This window comes from Microcaecilia unicolor, chromosome 8 (genome assembly GCF_901765095.1).
Source record: "Microcaecilia unicolor chromosome 8, aMicUni1.1, whole genome shotgun sequence".
Lineage (NCBI taxonomy): Eukaryota > Metazoa > Chordata > Amphibia > Gymnophiona > Siphonopidae > Microcaecilia > Microcaecilia unicolor.
In genome coordinates this window covers 61163714-61180474 of record NC_044038.1, presented here as the reverse complement: position 1 = coordinate 61180474, position 16761 = coordinate 61163714, and the positions used below count along the sequence as shown (strand labels likewise).

The following is a 16761-nucleotide window of genomic DNA, read 5'->3' as shown; positions in this document are numbered from 1 at the left end:
GCGCTGCAGCAGACGAGGTGTTGTAGTGGTCTCATATGAGCCCTGGCCCAGGGCACTACTTCCACGTGGCCGTCATAGAGCCAACAGCTGCACATAGTCCCAAGCCCGAAGCGGGAGAGGCTACTAGGAACTGGTCCACCTGAGCCTGAAGTTTGACAATCCGATTGTCCGGCAGGAACACCTCTGCCCACTTGGGTGTCGAATCGAACTCCCAGATACTCCAGGGACTGAGTCGGGCGCAGCTGGCTTTTCTCCCAGTTGATGATCCACCCCAGGGAGCTCAAAAGAGCAATCACCCGGTCCACAGCTTTGCCGCACTCTGCATAAGAGGGGGCTCGGATCAACCAGTCGTCAGATAAGGATGGACTTGTACTCCTTCCTTTCGCAGGAAGGCCACGATGACCACCATTACTTTGGAGAAGGTCCCGCGGAGCAGTAGCCAACCCGAACGGGAGGGCTCTGAACGGGAAGTGTTCAGCCAGGACTGCAAACGCAGAAAGCGTGATGAGGAGGCCAGATGGGAATATGCAAGTACGCTTCCTTGATGTCCAAGGTGCGAAAGTGCCGAACTTCAAGGCCCGATTGACCCCTTTGAGGTCGAGGATAGGCCGTACAGAACCTCCTTTCTTGGTACCACAAAGTAAATGGAGTAACGTCCCTTGCCAAGCTGATTTTCTGGCACCGGAACGACCGCACCCAGGCGGATCAGATTGTCCAAGGTCTGCTGCACTGCCACAGCTTTGACCGGAGACTTGCAGGGAGGACAGTACCAAACCCGTCTCTTAAGGGTCGGCAGAACTCTAGCTTGTAGCCATCTATGATGACTTCCAGCACCCAAGCGTCTGAAGTTAACCTGGTCCACCGCCCAGAAACGAGGGACAGGCGTCCTCCAATCTGCACTGGGCCATGGACCAGGACCCCGTCATTGGGTACGAGACCCTGGGGGAGGACCGGAGGACGCACCTCCGGGACGGCGGTCTCTGCGAAAGGAATGCTGCTTGGGGGAGAAGTTCCTCTTGAAGGAAGAGGGGGCAGAGGAGCCCGACTTGCCCGGGCTCGGGTACCCGACGGGCTTCCTGAAACCGTCCCCTGGAGATACCGGGGCGAGCACTGGCCCGAGCCCTGACCTCTGCTAACCTCTTGCCCTTAGACATGCGAGATCGGTCACAATTTTGTCCAGCTCGACCCCAAAGAGCAGCTTGCCTTTAAAAGGCAACTTAGCCAGGCGGGACTTAGAGGTGTGGTCCGCAGACCAATGCTTCAGCCAAAGCCACCGCCGCACAGAGACTGTCTGAGCCATACCTTTAGCCGAGGCTCTCAAGACATCATACAGTAAGTCTGCTAAATAAGCCAAGCCCGATTCCAGGCCGGCCAATCAGCCCTCAAGGAAGGATACGAGGGGGAAGCCCGCTGCACAATCGTCAGGCACGCCCCTGGCCACATAGGAGCCGCAAACTGAGGCCTGCAAACTTAGGCAGGCCGCCTCGAAGGACGACCTTAAGGCCGCCTCCAATCTTCTGTCTTGGGCGTCCTTTAGGGCCGTGCCACCTTCCACCGGCAACGCCGTTTCTTAGTTACCGCAGTGATTAAAGAATCCACGGTAGGCCAAAGAAAGGCCTCCCGTTCACTTTCAGGCAAAGGATAGAGGCAGGACATAGCCCTAGCCACTTTGAGGCTCGCTTCCGGGACATCCCATTGAGCCGAAATTAAGGTGTGCATGGCATCATGCACATGGAAGGTTCTAGGCGGGCGCTTCGTCCCCAGCCATAATGGTGAAGCCAACAGGGGCTGAGGGAGAGACGTCCTCTGGAGAGGAAATCTTCAAAATGCTCATGGCCTGCCACTAACAGGTTGAGCAAATCCTCTGAGCGAAAGATCCGCACTGCAGAGGGGTCATCCGCTCCATCCGAGCGGGAATCGTCTCCTCCAAGGAATCCCCAAAGGACCGTTGGGAGAATCAGATACGCTGCCCTCATCTACATCAGAGGAAACAGTCCTCTAAGGCCTGGAATCCACCCGAGGGCGTTTACTTCCGGGGGCCTCAACCCCTTTATCGGACAAGGGAGAAGGGGCAGCATTTGCATAAGGAAGGCCTGATGCAGCAGCAAATAAACTCGGGGGAGAAACCCCCCAGACTGTGCACTTCAGCAGCCTGGGCCACAGCCCTAGACGCACCCTCAACCGGCGCTCGCAAGAGGCGGGGGAAGAAACATGCTGCGCATCCAAGATGGCGTCCGGCGCGACACTCCGCGAAGGAGCCGCGCGGGAAGAACGGCGCTTAACTTTAGCCGCTTTTTTGCCATCGCCCAAATCAAGGGCGGCCATGGCATTAACGTCTCCTAGCTCAAGGGCGGCCCAAAGAAGAAACCGTCCGAGCAGAGTGGCCGGCCAAGATGGCGGAGGCGAGCAGCGGGGGATGGCGTTTATGGCGGGAAAAAACCGCCGCACCGGAGGAAGGAACCCCGGGACACTGACCGGCCTCCAACTGACACCCAACAAGGGCGAATCAGACTTTAAGGACCCCCGCATCCCCGCTAGAAGCGCACACGCGGTCCGGGGAGCGATTCTTCGCGCCCTCGCCCTCCGACGCCATAGGCCACGTGGAGATCGATCGGGGAACCCCATGCCCGCTATAAAAAGGTAAAAATTACCTGCTTCTCGCTCCGAGCTGTAACGACCCTGGTGTCCAGTGAGTAGCTGCAATAAACGTTTAAATAAACGTCGAAATAAACACCCTTAAGGACGTCCAAAAATTTTTTTTTTTTTTTTTTTAACGGAGCCAGCGGGAGGGGGGTGAGAAAAGGAGGGACCTGGCGCCACCAGGTTTGCACTTACTCAAGAAGAGCCCTCAACCCCAGGTGCTCAACAAAACCTAAAAATTAGGCTTGGAGACCTAGCCAGAGCTGCTGCTGTGTGTGACCACCATCCTGCTGAGATAGAGAACATACTGGGGAGTTTCCGGCAGCACATGACCACATATAGGGAGGCAAAAGCTTTGCTCTCTATCTCCACCTGCTGGTAGATGGACACAACCCACCAGTCTATGGATTGATCAGCATGATGATATGGAATTGGTATTACTGCAGCCAGACTTACATATATAAGTTTAAAGCTTGTCTAAATTTAACCTGTTAGAAACCGACCAGGACGGAGCAGCTATAGTTTAGCCACCGGATGCACTATGTTGTCTTAGCCAGTTAAAATATAGGTGGGCCTAGAGGAGTGGTTGCAACAGGGAGAAAACTTAGCCAGTCAAAGCGGACTTTCTCTAAGCATGGCAAGCATAGCTGGTTAATATAGGAAAACTCTTATCTTTATTAGCTGGTTATCTTTAGCTAACTAGCTGTACTTTACTGTCCATCTTTAGCCAGCTAAATACAGCCTTCAGCAGTTTAACTGGCTTAGTTCAGATGGGAAACTAAAATGTATAAATAGTAATCCTAAATCTGGTTGGAAATTTTGACTAACTGGGTTAGGCAAATTTAAGTTAGGTTCAGCTGAAAATCTACCTACAGATAATGGAGTAAAATTAACCGATTATCTGATTTGCTCAACAGCTGTTCGGAAGCTGATCTCTTATTAGATTGTAAGCTCCTTGAGCAGGGACTGTCCTTCTATGTTAAATTGTACAGCGCTGCGTAACCCTAGTAGCGCTTTAGAAATGTCAAGTAGTAGTAGTAGTAGTTATTAACACTGAAATATAATCTATATCAAGACCTCTCATTCCAACGGAAGCAACTCATTTCAAAACCATATATGTACATTTTTCAACCACTCCTATTTACAAAGGTGTGTCAAACATTAATATGTCAAAATGTGCATTATTAACTGCAGAACTGCAGGCCTCATAGGAAATAATGGGGCCTATGATATATGACATTGCTTTGGTGTGCTGACACTTAGGGGCCTTTTTACTAAAGGCCAATCCAGAACTACCGCCGTGCTACCACAGCAGCCCGGTGGTAATTCCACCCCAGTGGGTGTTAATTCCTGTGCTACAGAAATTTATTTTTGTATTTTTACGGCCAGGTTAGCGCGGCGGAAGCCCCTTCCTCCATCTCAATAGGTGGCAGTAAGTGCTATCCCCACCCCCACATGGCCATGCGGGCCAAGTGCGAACTTACCACATGGACGTTTCCTTTTTTGGCCTTTTTACAGTAAAAGGGGCCTCGGTGCGCAGCAAAAACATGTGTTGCTGGTAGCGCAGGGTCCCTTTTACAGAAACATGGTAAAAGGGCCCCTTATCTCAGTTCTCAGTTTATCATAAGTTCTCCTATACTCTGCATAGGTCTGTTTCTCTGTGCCTTTTGTATCTAGAAGGGAGGGAGTTTCAGCCATGCAGGACCCAAGCTAAGGCTGCACCAGACACTGGGTTCTGAAGGGTGCTATGATCAGACATTCCTAGCCATGGACTGTTACTGAAATGACTGGTCTAACCGGGAGCAAGGTGTTTATAAAGTAGTTACAAGTGAAGGTTCATGGTGCCATCTCTCAATAGAGGCCAGATACAAGTGAGCTGAAAGCCCAAAGCAGTGAAAGGAAATTACCAGGCCCAAAACAAAATGGAGTAATTTTTGTGTTGTCTTACTTTTCTAAATAGTTTTTTAATCCCTGCTAATATAGATTGTGTAGTTTAAATACAAATAATTTTGTCACTATCTTTCTATATTGCTATCTATTCAGCTCTTTCATAAAACCAACAAGTATGTTACTATTATCTCAGAAGGGTACTCTCCTTTTATATACAGAATATATTTAAAGTGTTCAGTTCCCACAGGCTGACATTCGGCATGATCTCCCAACACTTACCCTGAGGTCCACTTCTTTACCAAGCAAATCATACAGGGATGCACCTTTGGATGTGATTTCAGAAGCAAGTTGTCTGGCTGCCTTTAAATCAGTGATCTATAACAACAAGGGGGGAAAATTATTTGACCTCAGATTTGTTTGTTTTTTTAAGTTGAACTATATTGAGTTTACATTTGGAGACAAAATTAAGATGTCAGCTCTGTTTTTCTGGTGTGGCTGGGTTAGGCACCAAGGCAAAAGCGATGAGGGAGGAAAATAATTAGCTTTCATACTTCTCTAGCAATATCGTTGACCCCTGATCTGCAACATCCTTTGCTATTCTAGTACCAAGTTTCACACACAGCTCTGTTTTTTCTGCATTTGGGGGTCCTTTTAGAAAGCGGTGGTGAGCCCAATGCGGGCTTATTTGCTCGCTAAAAGCGAAGTTACCTCCGAGCTACCGCAGCAGCCTGGCGGTAGCTCCCACCCCCAGCACATGTCATATCTGGTACACAAAAATATTTTATTTTGTAGTGCCAGTGTGTACTGCTATATTAGGTGAGCTTCCTGTTCAACTGGAACCAACATCTATTAGATTTCATATTATTACTTACAATTCCGAAAATTGCTAAAAGCTCATTTTTTCATCAATTAATTCCACAATTTCATTACATAGTTAATATAACAATAACCAGTTGATAATCTTGTCTCTTTTCTGTACTGCAAATTTATCAATATGTCTACGATTTGTAGTTTATTTGCTAATCTGTTACTCTCAGCCACTTCATCGTACTGTATTTTTAATCTAAACTAAGCCAAATTGAACTTGAGCTTGTTTTGGGGATAATGTGGGATATACAATGTCATAAATAAATAAAATAAACTGAACCGTTTTACAACCAACATATAAAAAGCAAATACAGGCACTTTTTACATCTACCCTCCTATTCTAATTTCCCTAAACTCTCGTCCCCTCCCCAACCCCAGGCTAGCATCCTTTTCATGCATTGAGCCTGCCATGAGTGGGAGAAAGCGCGGGGTACAAATGTAACAAAACAAAAAAAAGATCTCTACCGTTCCCTCCCCAGGGCTCCAAGTAAATGATCCTTTCCATCCCCACTTGGATAAAGTTTACCTAAGCTCTAAATGATTGGATGACCTGCCCTCAAGTATCTAGAAAAAAGGGTCCACAGTTTTTTCAAATTCAGTTTCTTTCTCCACTTTTAAGTCAGTTAATTTTTCATCAAGTAGACCCTTTTTTTTTACCCTCAATAGTCATTAAAGGGAGTGAATTCTAAAAATGGTGCCAAAACAATCGGCGCCGAAAAAACCTGTTTAAGCGGTATTCTATAAGCCATGCCTAAAATTTGACACTTTATAGAATAACACTTAAGCAGAGAGGTTGCACATAAATTTAGGCACCGTCATTTGCACCAGCAAAAACATGGCATAAAGGCCTGTGCCTAAATTTACCCACAGAGCACTGTTATTCTATAATTATGCACATAACTCAAAACTACATACCTGATCCGCCCCAAACTCCCATGACCCTCCCATTTCCACGCCCTTTTTCAGGCAACGCCTAAATTTAAATGGCAAGTCCCAATTAAATCTAATTAGTGCCAATAATTGCTTGTTAAAAAACCAACTGACACTAATTGGCTCATTATTCCGTTAAATTGTGCATGCAAATCAGGGGCACACTTAAATTTGCATGCACAATTCTTGGTGACTTTTATAGAATCAGGGGGTAAGTCCAATTTTAGAAATCTCCCAAATTCTGTAAAGGGTGCCTTAAGTTGTGCGCGCTAATTTGACCACATGACCAAATTGTGTGCAAAACTTAACTGATTAACAAGCCAATCCATGCCAATAATTGGTACTTAACCAATTAGTGGCACTAACTGGCTTTAATTAGAATTTACACACACAACTTTCTAGGCCTAAGGTTTGCAACCCAGTCAGTAGGGGTTTTCAGGATATCCCTATTGAATTCAATGATATATTTAACTATCTCGAGATCTCCGTATTCCAATCCAGGCACATCCAGATATCTGATATTCAATCACGTGACTGCTAATCATTTAAGTGTAATACCCAAATTACTTTATTGATATGTATACTTTCAAATATAACTAGTATCAGATGTTCACGTATCTATTATACAAATTCATTCATCCATCCATTCACGCCACATAGTCCTTAACTAATGCTCTTTGATTCACATGATACCAAGTTTAGAACTGGATAATTTCTGAATAGAACCCAATATTGAGCTCACTATATATACACTTGAATATTGACTTGAGTTGGAACTCAAGTTCTTTGGAGACTCCAGAGTTTCTAAAGTCTCATGAAATGTCTTTAGATATTATAACCAATATCCCGTGTGCACAAACGTCCTCAGAGAAATTCTTCAGGAAAATTCCTTCCAGCAAAACTCTTTCAAGCAATTCTTCAGATCTCACCCTGCCGACCTCCGGTGGGCTGTAACAAACTCTGATGACAAGATACCACAGTCCTTTCTTGGATAGCTGTAATCCTTACAAATTAATGATCTCCACTGCTGTTCTGAATGGTAGACCTTAACTGTAGCCAGCAACTACATATTAACGTTAATGAGCCTCACGTCTCCTCGGGTCCAGGTCCAACGAAGGCCAGTCCTGGGGGGCCTGCATAACAGGAGGCCTCAAGGCAGGTGGAGACGCACTCGATGCCTCACTGCTCTCAGCACGAGTTGGTCTTTCAGCAGCCATTACCTCTGCTCCCAACGTTGATGCTTCCCTCGATGTCGACGCCACCAACCTCGGTACCGATGTAGACGTCGAAGGACCGGACCAAGCCCCAAAAAGCTTCTCTTGTTGGGCTTCTCAAAACGCTTGGGTCTGTTTCTTCATACGAAGACACAGACTACAAGCGACTGGGCTATGGTCGGGCCCAAGGCACTGGATACACAGGCGTGGGTATCGGTACCTGAGATGGTCTGGTTGCACCAGGTACAACGTTTGAAGCCACTGGGTGTCTTCGATGGCATGGAAGGAAAAACGGCTTCGGCGAAATTAAAGGGCGCGATTGTGCCTGATAAAAGAAAAAAGGCAGAAAAAGAAGGGAACAACCCGAACGTGCAGCCTAAAAACGGCTGCGTCAAAAAGAAAGAAAACTTTTTAAAGGGGCTAAACTAACAGAACTACGGGACCCAGTTTTTTTTTTAACACAATGATAATAAAATAAAGAAAAATTAGAAGAAAAATACGACTCGTCCTGGGCCTGAGAGGAGCGCAGAAATAACTACCGCACCTCAACGTGGAGAATGAAAAACTGACGAGACATGCTCATACAACAGGCGGGAAATCAGTCCGCGCAGTGCACGCTGCACGCGCGCCAGAAGAGTCTGGCAAAACTTTGTTTTTATTTTGCTTGCAAAATGCCGATTCCTGGGCTGACGCGGACATCGACCCACATGTGAGAACAAGCAGCCTGCTTGTCCTCAGAGAATGTGGTTATACGCAAAACTATTGTATACCACTTTGAACATTTTTGGGACTTAGAGAAAAGAACAGAACACACAAAATTGCACTTACTTTTAAGTATGCACAATTCTCATGCTCTATGTTACACATTTATGCACCCAGGGGTCCTTTTATCAAGCTGTGGTAAAAAGGGCCCTGAGGTAGCGGTGGGCGCTGTTTATGCCACACAGCAGGGCCCTTTTTACTGCAGCGGGTTAAAAAGTCCCTAAAAAAGACATGGCCATACAGTAAGATTATTCTTACCGTGTGGCCATGCAAGAGAACCAGAAATTATGGAATTATTTTCCATAGCGCCGGAAACAGTGCACACTCGAGCAGAACTGCCATCAGCGGCCACGTTGGGCCGGCGGTAGTTCCGGGTTCCTGTGCGGCAACCCTTCAATAAAAGGGCCCCTCATTTTATAAAACATGCACTTAAGTGTGAACACTGCCCAAATCCCATCTCTGCTAGGGTCAGTGAAACTTATGCATAGGGGCCAGATTCTGTCAATGGTGCCAAAATTTGAGCGCTGAAAAAAAAATGAGTGCTGAGCGCTATTCTATATATAGTGCTCCAAGCTGGGAGCCTTTTATACAATAGTGCAGTGATGGTGAACCTTTCAGAGACCGAGTGCCCAAACAGCAACCCAAAATCTAATTATTTATCGCAAAGTGCCAACAGGGCAATTCAGGGGAGTAGCTACGGGTGGGCCTGGATGGGCCTAGGCCCGCCCAATCTCAGCTCAGGCCCACCCTGTCTCAGCCTCTGCACCAATCAGGTGCTACTTTTTTGCTGCTGTTTGGGCTGCCCTGAAGTCGAGTTGGGATTTGGGAGGGGGAGGACCCTTCACTACAAGCGTACCTATATGCCAAGTGTGCTCTGCTTAAAGTTCCCCATGGAAGAAGGGTAAGGCACTGCTCCTGCTCTGCAGCAAAATTAGCCCAGGGCAGGAAGTTTTGGAGCTCAGGCACTGCTTTTTTTTTAAACTTAAATTGCTGCTCCCTCCTCCCTCCTCTGCTGTGCCGCTGGAGAAAAGAAATGCAGCAAAATCGGCCAGGGAAGTTATTTGTTTGGAACTGGGCACTGCTTTTTTAAACTTAGCAGCTGCCCCCCTCTCCTCATGCTGTGCCATGCTGCTGAAGAAATTTGGACACTCATCAGCCCCAGACACCGGGTTCAGCGTCTGGGGCTGATCCATATTTCTCCAGCAGCATGGCACAGCACTGGGGGGGGGGGGGGAGGGCAGGGCAGAAGCTAAGTTAAAAACAAGCAGCGCCACAGCTCCAAACAAACAACTTCCTGGCCCAATTTTGCTGCACAGTGGAAGCAGCAGTGCCGCACAGGTGCGTGGGGGCAGGAGCAGAGGCTAGAAGTGCGGCATTCCCCCCCCCCCAGTCAAGCCTACTCTCCCCAGTGGCCTCCTCTTCAGCACACTGTTCAGGGCCTCATCAGGGGGTACTTCAGTAGACTCTGCAGGGAAGTGCTACCCAGGTTAAAAAAAAAAAAGTTTCTGTGTAAAGTTGGATTGCTGGGGTGGGGGGTTGGGGAGGGCTTTGCACTGGTCAGGTTAAACAAAACAGTTGTATGTATAATGGTGATGAAAAAAAAGTTTTATAATTTCATTTTGGTAGGCTTGGGCTCTGCAATCCCCAGGTTAAAAAAAAAGTTTTATATTTCATGCTGATGTGTTTCTGGTTGGGGGTGGGAGATTGGAAAGGACAGGGCTGATGCTGGAGTACAGGGAGTGGTGTGGGGTAGGAAAGGGTAGTACTGATGCCTGGCTACAGGGAGGGATGGGGGAGTAGGGAAGGGCAGTGTTGATGTTGGGTTATAGGGCAGTAGGGAAGGGAAGGCACTGTTTATGCCAGGCTACAGGTCAATTTCTAATTTTTGGTAATTTATTCTGTAACTGGCCTAAACAGCCTAATAGTGTGGGTGGCTGTTTGATTGTGTTGTGTTCATATCTGTCCTTTAACAGTACAAAGGACTTACACGTCCAACTAAAGTTGAGATTCCTGAGGCAGATGCCCCATGCACCAAAACACAGGACGGCATCGAGTCTTGATACCTTTTTTTTTTAAAAAATAGATCCTATGAACTGTATATCATTTTAGTTGACCTTTGTTTTTGATATCTACTATAATAAAACTCACCCTCAACGTTCTGAGGACACTGACGTCAGTGAAGCCAAGACCTGACTTCCTGCAAAAAGGTTTGAAGGTTCGTGGTGGTGAAGCCACCAAAATCGCTCCGGGCCCCGCCCTCAAGGGCGGAGCAATACCAGAACAACAAAGGGGTTGGCAGGGAGGGAGGCAGGGAGGCGGGGGGGGGGGGGGAATCGCTCCGGGCCCCTCCCTCGCGTCAAACGTCATGACGTTGGGGGCAGAGCAATGGCAGAACAACGAAGGGGTTGGCCAGGGAGGAAGGGGGGGGGGGGGGGTGTTGGCGACGAAAACCTTGCTAGCGCCCGTTTCATTTGCTCTGAAACGGGCCTCTTTTACTAGTTTTTCATAAATATCCCTTGGTTGGCACTTTCTTGGTTGTTGTTCTTCTCTATTTATGTTGATGCAGGACAGCTGTTGGGCAGACTATTTACTTAGATATCCATCAAGAGCATTCCAAGGCATTATTTATATATACATACCACCACCCCCCCCCAATTTATATAAACATACCCCCACAATATTCAGTGCTATTTAACCAGTCAGCAACATCCACTGACCACTTAAATATCATTTAACTGGCTAACCGCAAATATTCAGCGGAAGATAGCCAGTAATCTCCGCTAAATATTTGCGGCTAGCACATAGCGGCTAACCAGCTATGTCGCCCATTTTAGCCACTTAGTGCCGATGGTCAGTGCTGAGTTAAGCAGTTAAATAGTACTGCATAAATAGCATAGATAGGATCTTAACCATTTAGCGCTGAATATCTGTTAACCATTTTAAGTTCCAGCGGCCAAAAATAAAACCAGAAATTCAATGTCGATTGCCGGATAGGGCGCAACATTGAATTTCCTGGTTCAGCACTGGCAGCAGGCTTTAACTGCACAGCCTGCCAGCAGTTGAATATCAACCCCATGGTGCCCACCCATATTAGCTCTGGGCCCACCCAAAATGTCATGTCTGGCTACGCCACTGGGGCAATTTAACTTGAATAACAGAACTTTAAAAGCATTTGGCATGCTTTTGAATAATTAATGTGATTTTTGCTGTTGCATGCATGCCGATAACTTGTCTAACCTTGGCTCATACTTTCCTCTCTCTCCTGCCCTACCCTCCATCCACCCACCCATGTCCAGCAACTCTCCTCTCCCCTGCCCTCCATCCATCCATCCATACCCAGCAATTCTCTTCTCTCCCTTGTCCTGCCCTCCTGCATCCATCCATACCTAGCAATTCTCTTCTCTCCCCTGCCCCCCTCCATCCATACCCAGCGATTCCGTTCTCTCCCCTGCCCTCCCCTCCCGCTCCCATCCATGCCCTGCATGTAAATCTTTTTTATTACCTCTGTCGAAGCGGCCGCGTCTTTGAAAGCCCTGCCCGTCTCTAGCCTTCCCTTCATGAGTTTGTTCCCTCAGTCAGTCCCGCCCTCACGGAAATGATGTCAGAAGGCGGGACTGACTCTGAGGAAACGAACTCACGAAGGGAAGGCTAGAGACGGGCAGGGCTTTCAAAGATGCGGCCGCTTCGACGGAGGTAATCAGCACCAGCGGGGAGGACATGCGAGGGGATGTTGGGTGGGCATGCCTGGAGGGAAAGTGGCTGGGCCCGACAAGGCCTGCCTGTGGCTACGCCCCTGGGCGACGGCACGCATGCCCTCTCTGGCATGCGTGCCATAGGTTCGCCATCATTGCAATAGTGCATAGAGTCTGGATTCATACCCAATGTTTGGCATGAGAATTTACACCAACTGAAACCTGGTGTAAATCTTCATGCCTAAATTAGGCGTGCATCCCTCAAATTCTATAATAGTGCGTGCATCTTTAGTGAATGCCACTGACCCACCCATGCTCCTCCCATGGCAATAGCCTCTTTTCAGTTGCATGCTAAGAGATTTATACGTGCATCCTTACAGAACAGTGCTTAGCAAAATGATCACGTAAATCCAAATTGTTGTCAATTAACACCAATAATTGTTAGCGCCCAATTATTGGTGCCAATTGGCTCATTACTCAATTGAACATGCAAATTGGGATCATGTGTAATTTTGAGCATCATATATAGAATCTGGGGGGAAAATGGGTATGTGTGTCTTTTTAAATTACTAGGGCAAAAGTGGCAGAAATCTTGCAAGCACAGTCATTTAACTTCATGCCATCATGCATTCCTTCACATTAGTTTATATTTTATGAGAGACCACATATTCACAAAAGGGACTTTAAAAAATTACCCTCACAAAGGTGCTTTACTTGTGGCAACAGCTGATAAAATTACCCCTAAACTATTAATTGATAGCCTTTCCACTGCCTTTATCAGCAGGCACCTACCCCTCTACCACAAATTTTCCCACTCACGTAACAATCCCCTGAGAACTGAGCATAAGAGTATATTTTTCTTATCTATGTGGTAAAATCCATAAATCTTGTTGGTGTACTTTTGTGACTGTCTCTGGGAAAACATGACTAAAACTGTGGATCCAACAATGTTGAGAATAGCCAATGTTCAAGTCATAGGTCCAAAAGTAGTCACATGTTTGAACTTCTGTAACCTTTTGATTTTTGTTCACTTAAAAGGATGGTATTACGACTGTTGTATTACAAATTGGTTTAACAAAATTCATTAATACCCTTTTTATTTCTGGTGACATGTTTTCCCAGAGACAGACACATTTTAAATCTAATTACTTGGCAGATTCCATCTATTTAAAACTTTGTGTAGGAATCCCCCTGTTTACTAAGGTGCGTTAGCGTTTTTAGCGCATGCTAACGCTAGAGACACCCATATATTCCTATGGATGTCTCTAGCATTAGCGCATGTTAAAAATGATAGCACACCTATAGCACGGCTTAGTAAACAGGGCCCTTAACATTAACTGTTTAATTATTCTGCTCAAGAGTTTGAGTTCCATTACCTTGGAGCCCAGGTCAAATTTAAATTTGCTGCTGTCCTCCTCTGTCAGATTTGTAACATCCATTCCCTTAGTTTTCATAGCACTATAAAGAACAGAGGTGATCTTTAATAGTTCCTTGACTGCATAGCCATCTGCTTGGTACAGCTTTTTAGTATTCAGCTTTATATGAGCTTTGGTGGCCTGTATACACAAAAAAAGGCAAGAGAACAATGATCAGTCCTATAATCTACCTTCTCTTCAGCATGCTTGAACAAATGATTGACAACAAATCACCACACTGATAACAAGGTGTAATGTCATGCTAATCGACAGCAAACACAATTTATGAATGCAGTCCATTCACAAGGTTTGCAACAAGCTTGAATTGGGTTAAACTCTTTTGGGGTATATTTGTAGGAAATGATCCAGAGTATTGTTTTATATTTCTAGGCTTTCCCATCTGAGCTATTACACCTAGACAAGACTGAGTTGTACCCCTAGTTCCCAGAGATTCCAAATTTCGGTAGATTACACTTAAATGGCTTTTCTTACTCCAGGACCTAGACATAGTAACATAGTAGATGACGGCAGAAAAAGACCTGCACGGTCCATCCAGTCTGCCCAACAAGATAAACGCACATGTGCTACTTTTTGTGTATACCTTACCTTGATTTGTACCTGTCCTTTTCCGGGCACAGACCGTATAAGTCTGCCCAGCACTATCCCCGCCTCCCAACCACCAGCCCCGCCTCCCACCACCGGCTCTGGCACAGACCGTATAAGTCTGCCCAGCACCATCTCCGCCTCCCGCCACCGGGTCTGCCACCCAATCTCGGCTAAGCTCCTTAGAATCCATTCCTTCTGAACAGGATTCCTTTATGTTTATCCCACGCATGTTTGAATTCCGTTACCGTTTTCGTTTCCACCACCTCCCGCGGGAGGGCATTCCAAGCATCCACTACTCTCTCTGTGAAAAAATACTTCCTGACATTTTTCTTGAGTCTGCCAACCTTCAATCTCATTTCATGTCCTCTCGTTCTACTGCCTTCGCATCTCTGGAAAAGGTTCGTTTGCAGATTAATACCTTTCAAATATTTGAACGTTTGTATCATATCACCCCTGTTTCTCCTTTACTCCAGAGTATACATGTAAAGGGCCGGAAGTCTCTCCACATACGTCTTGTAACGCAAATCCCATACCATTCTCGTAGCTTTTCTTTGCACCGCTTCAATTCTTTTTACATCCTTAACAAGATACGGCCTCCAGAACTGAACACAATACTCCAGGTGGGGCCTCACCAACGACTTATACAGGGGCATCAACACCCCCTTTCTTCTGCTGGTCACACCTCTCTCTATACAGCCTAACAACCTTCTAGCTACGGCCACCGCCTTGTCACCTAACAAGGCGGTGGCCGTAGGTAGAAGGTTGTTAGGCTGTTTTCTCGCCTTCAAATGCTCAGATACTATCACCCCAAGATCCCTCTCCCCATCCGTACCTATCAGACTCTCCCCGTCTAACACATACGTCTCCCGTGGATTTGTACTCCCTAAGTGCATCACTTTGCATTTCTTCGCATTGAATTTTAATTGCTAAACCTTAGACTTCTGCTTAACCAGTTTAAAAATGGAATTATGGTAACAGAACATGTAATATTTGCTTTTATCAGCAACAATATTGATTTGGAGGCCATTTTCAATCACTCCACATTGGGACAAAGTTTGCTCATGGACAACCAACTTTTCCTTGTTTCAGATATGGAAAAAAAAGCGTAACGGGGTGGATTCATGAAAGTGCGTCAAAAATTAGGCATGAAAAATGCAGGCGCTAAGCACCAATTCTATAATGACAACTGTGTAGAAAATTGCCATTATAGAAAACAGCGTAAAGCGGCATGCGTGCACTGTGATGATCCTGTTCACCCTTGAGTACTGCATCTAGTTCTGGTCGCCGTTTCACAAAAAAGATATAGAGGAATTAGAAAAGGTTCAAAGAAGAGCAACCAAAATGATAAAGGGGATGGGAATTCTCTCGTATGAGGAAAGGCTAAAGAGGTTAGGGTTCTTCAGCTTGGAAAACAGACGAGATATGATTGAGGTCTACAAAATTCTGAGTGGTGTAGAGCAAGTAGAAGTATATTGATTTTTTACTTGTTCCAAAAGTACAAAGACTAGGGGGCACTCAAGGAAGTTACATGGACATAATTTTAAAACAAATAGGAGGAAATATTTTTTCACTCAACGAATAGTTAAGCTCTGGAACACTTTGCCAGAAGACGTAGTAACAGCGGTTAGCTGGGTTTAAAAAACGTTTGGACAAGTTCCTGGAGGAAAAGTCCATAGTCTGCTATTGAGACAGACATGGGGAAACAACTGCTTGTCCTGGGATTTGTAGCATGGAATATTTGGGCTTCTGTCAGGTACTTGTGACCTGGATTGTCCACTGTTGGAAAAAGGATACTGTGTTAGATGGACCATTGGTCTGACCCAGTATGACTACTCTTATGTTCTTATGTAAGTCATTATCTCACTATTACCTATGTGTAATCAACTGTCTTTAACTAATCAGCCTCCCTTTACTTTCTAGAAGAATTCTACCCAGTGTCTTCTCTCTTCTGTATCATTGTGGTTCTTTGTCTCCTTTTCTTTCCTATATTAAATTTGTAAACCGCTTTGACAATTTTCTCATAAGTGGTATATTAAGTCTTGAACAAACTTGAAACTTAAATAGTTCAGGAACTAGAAAACTGCCATAAGGTTTGGCCACAGTTTGGAAAACAGGATACTGGGCTAGATGGATCATTGTTCTGACCCAATACGGCTACTCTTATGTTCTTAATAATAATCTATAATGTCTCTATTTACTAAATGTGGGAAGGTTTTACAGATACTGCACCTGCCAAAATTAATGTGCAGCAACTGCAAAGCCTCTGTGAGCTGTTGAAAGCATTCCCATTCTGGGGAGGGCTGCTGTGCAGCTAATGCAGAGAAAAAAAAAAGAAGCTACTGCATATTAATTGCATGCAGATATATGCGCGATGTAGTAAACTACACTTTTTGATGAGCTGCTCTGCATCACCTGCCATGTTAACAGTTAATCACGCAGTAATAACCTCTGTATTAACTTTAAGGCACAGTCCATGTCCATGCAACGCTCCCTTTGCATTAGCTCAGCACAGAAACTGTGCATTTGGCCATGGTTAACAGTATCAAGCTCAAAGCTGATCAAAGCGTTGATGCCCTTGTTCTTCATTTTGTTTTATCCATAACATTTGAAACCATTGACCGTGGCCTGTTACTTTCCCAGCTTAAAATGCGAGTATAAACAATCTAGTGTTGCAATTGTTCTCTTCTTATTTATCAAACTGGTCTCAAGCAGTTTTCTGTAATGATTGTCTGATTTCTGGCTAAT

At 45.7% G+C, this 16761-nt stretch overlaps 1 protein-coding gene across 1 annotated transcript in view; it reads right to left on the bottom strand.

The window, feature by feature from the left end:
* CLUAP1 (clusterin associated protein 1) overlaps positions 1 to 16761 on the bottom strand; it is a 150123-nt gene that overhangs the window by 109100 nt on the left and 24262 nt on the right. Inside the window, exons 4-5 of the mRNA XM_030213087.1 lie at positions 13372 to 13551; positions 4810 to 4905 (exon numbers count right to left, since the gene is read on the bottom strand). Coding sequence (XP_030068947.1) covers positions 4810 to 4905; positions 13372 to 13551 — 276 coding nt within the window. The remainder of the gene's footprint in view (positions 1 to 4809; positions 4906 to 13371; positions 13552 to 16761) is intronic.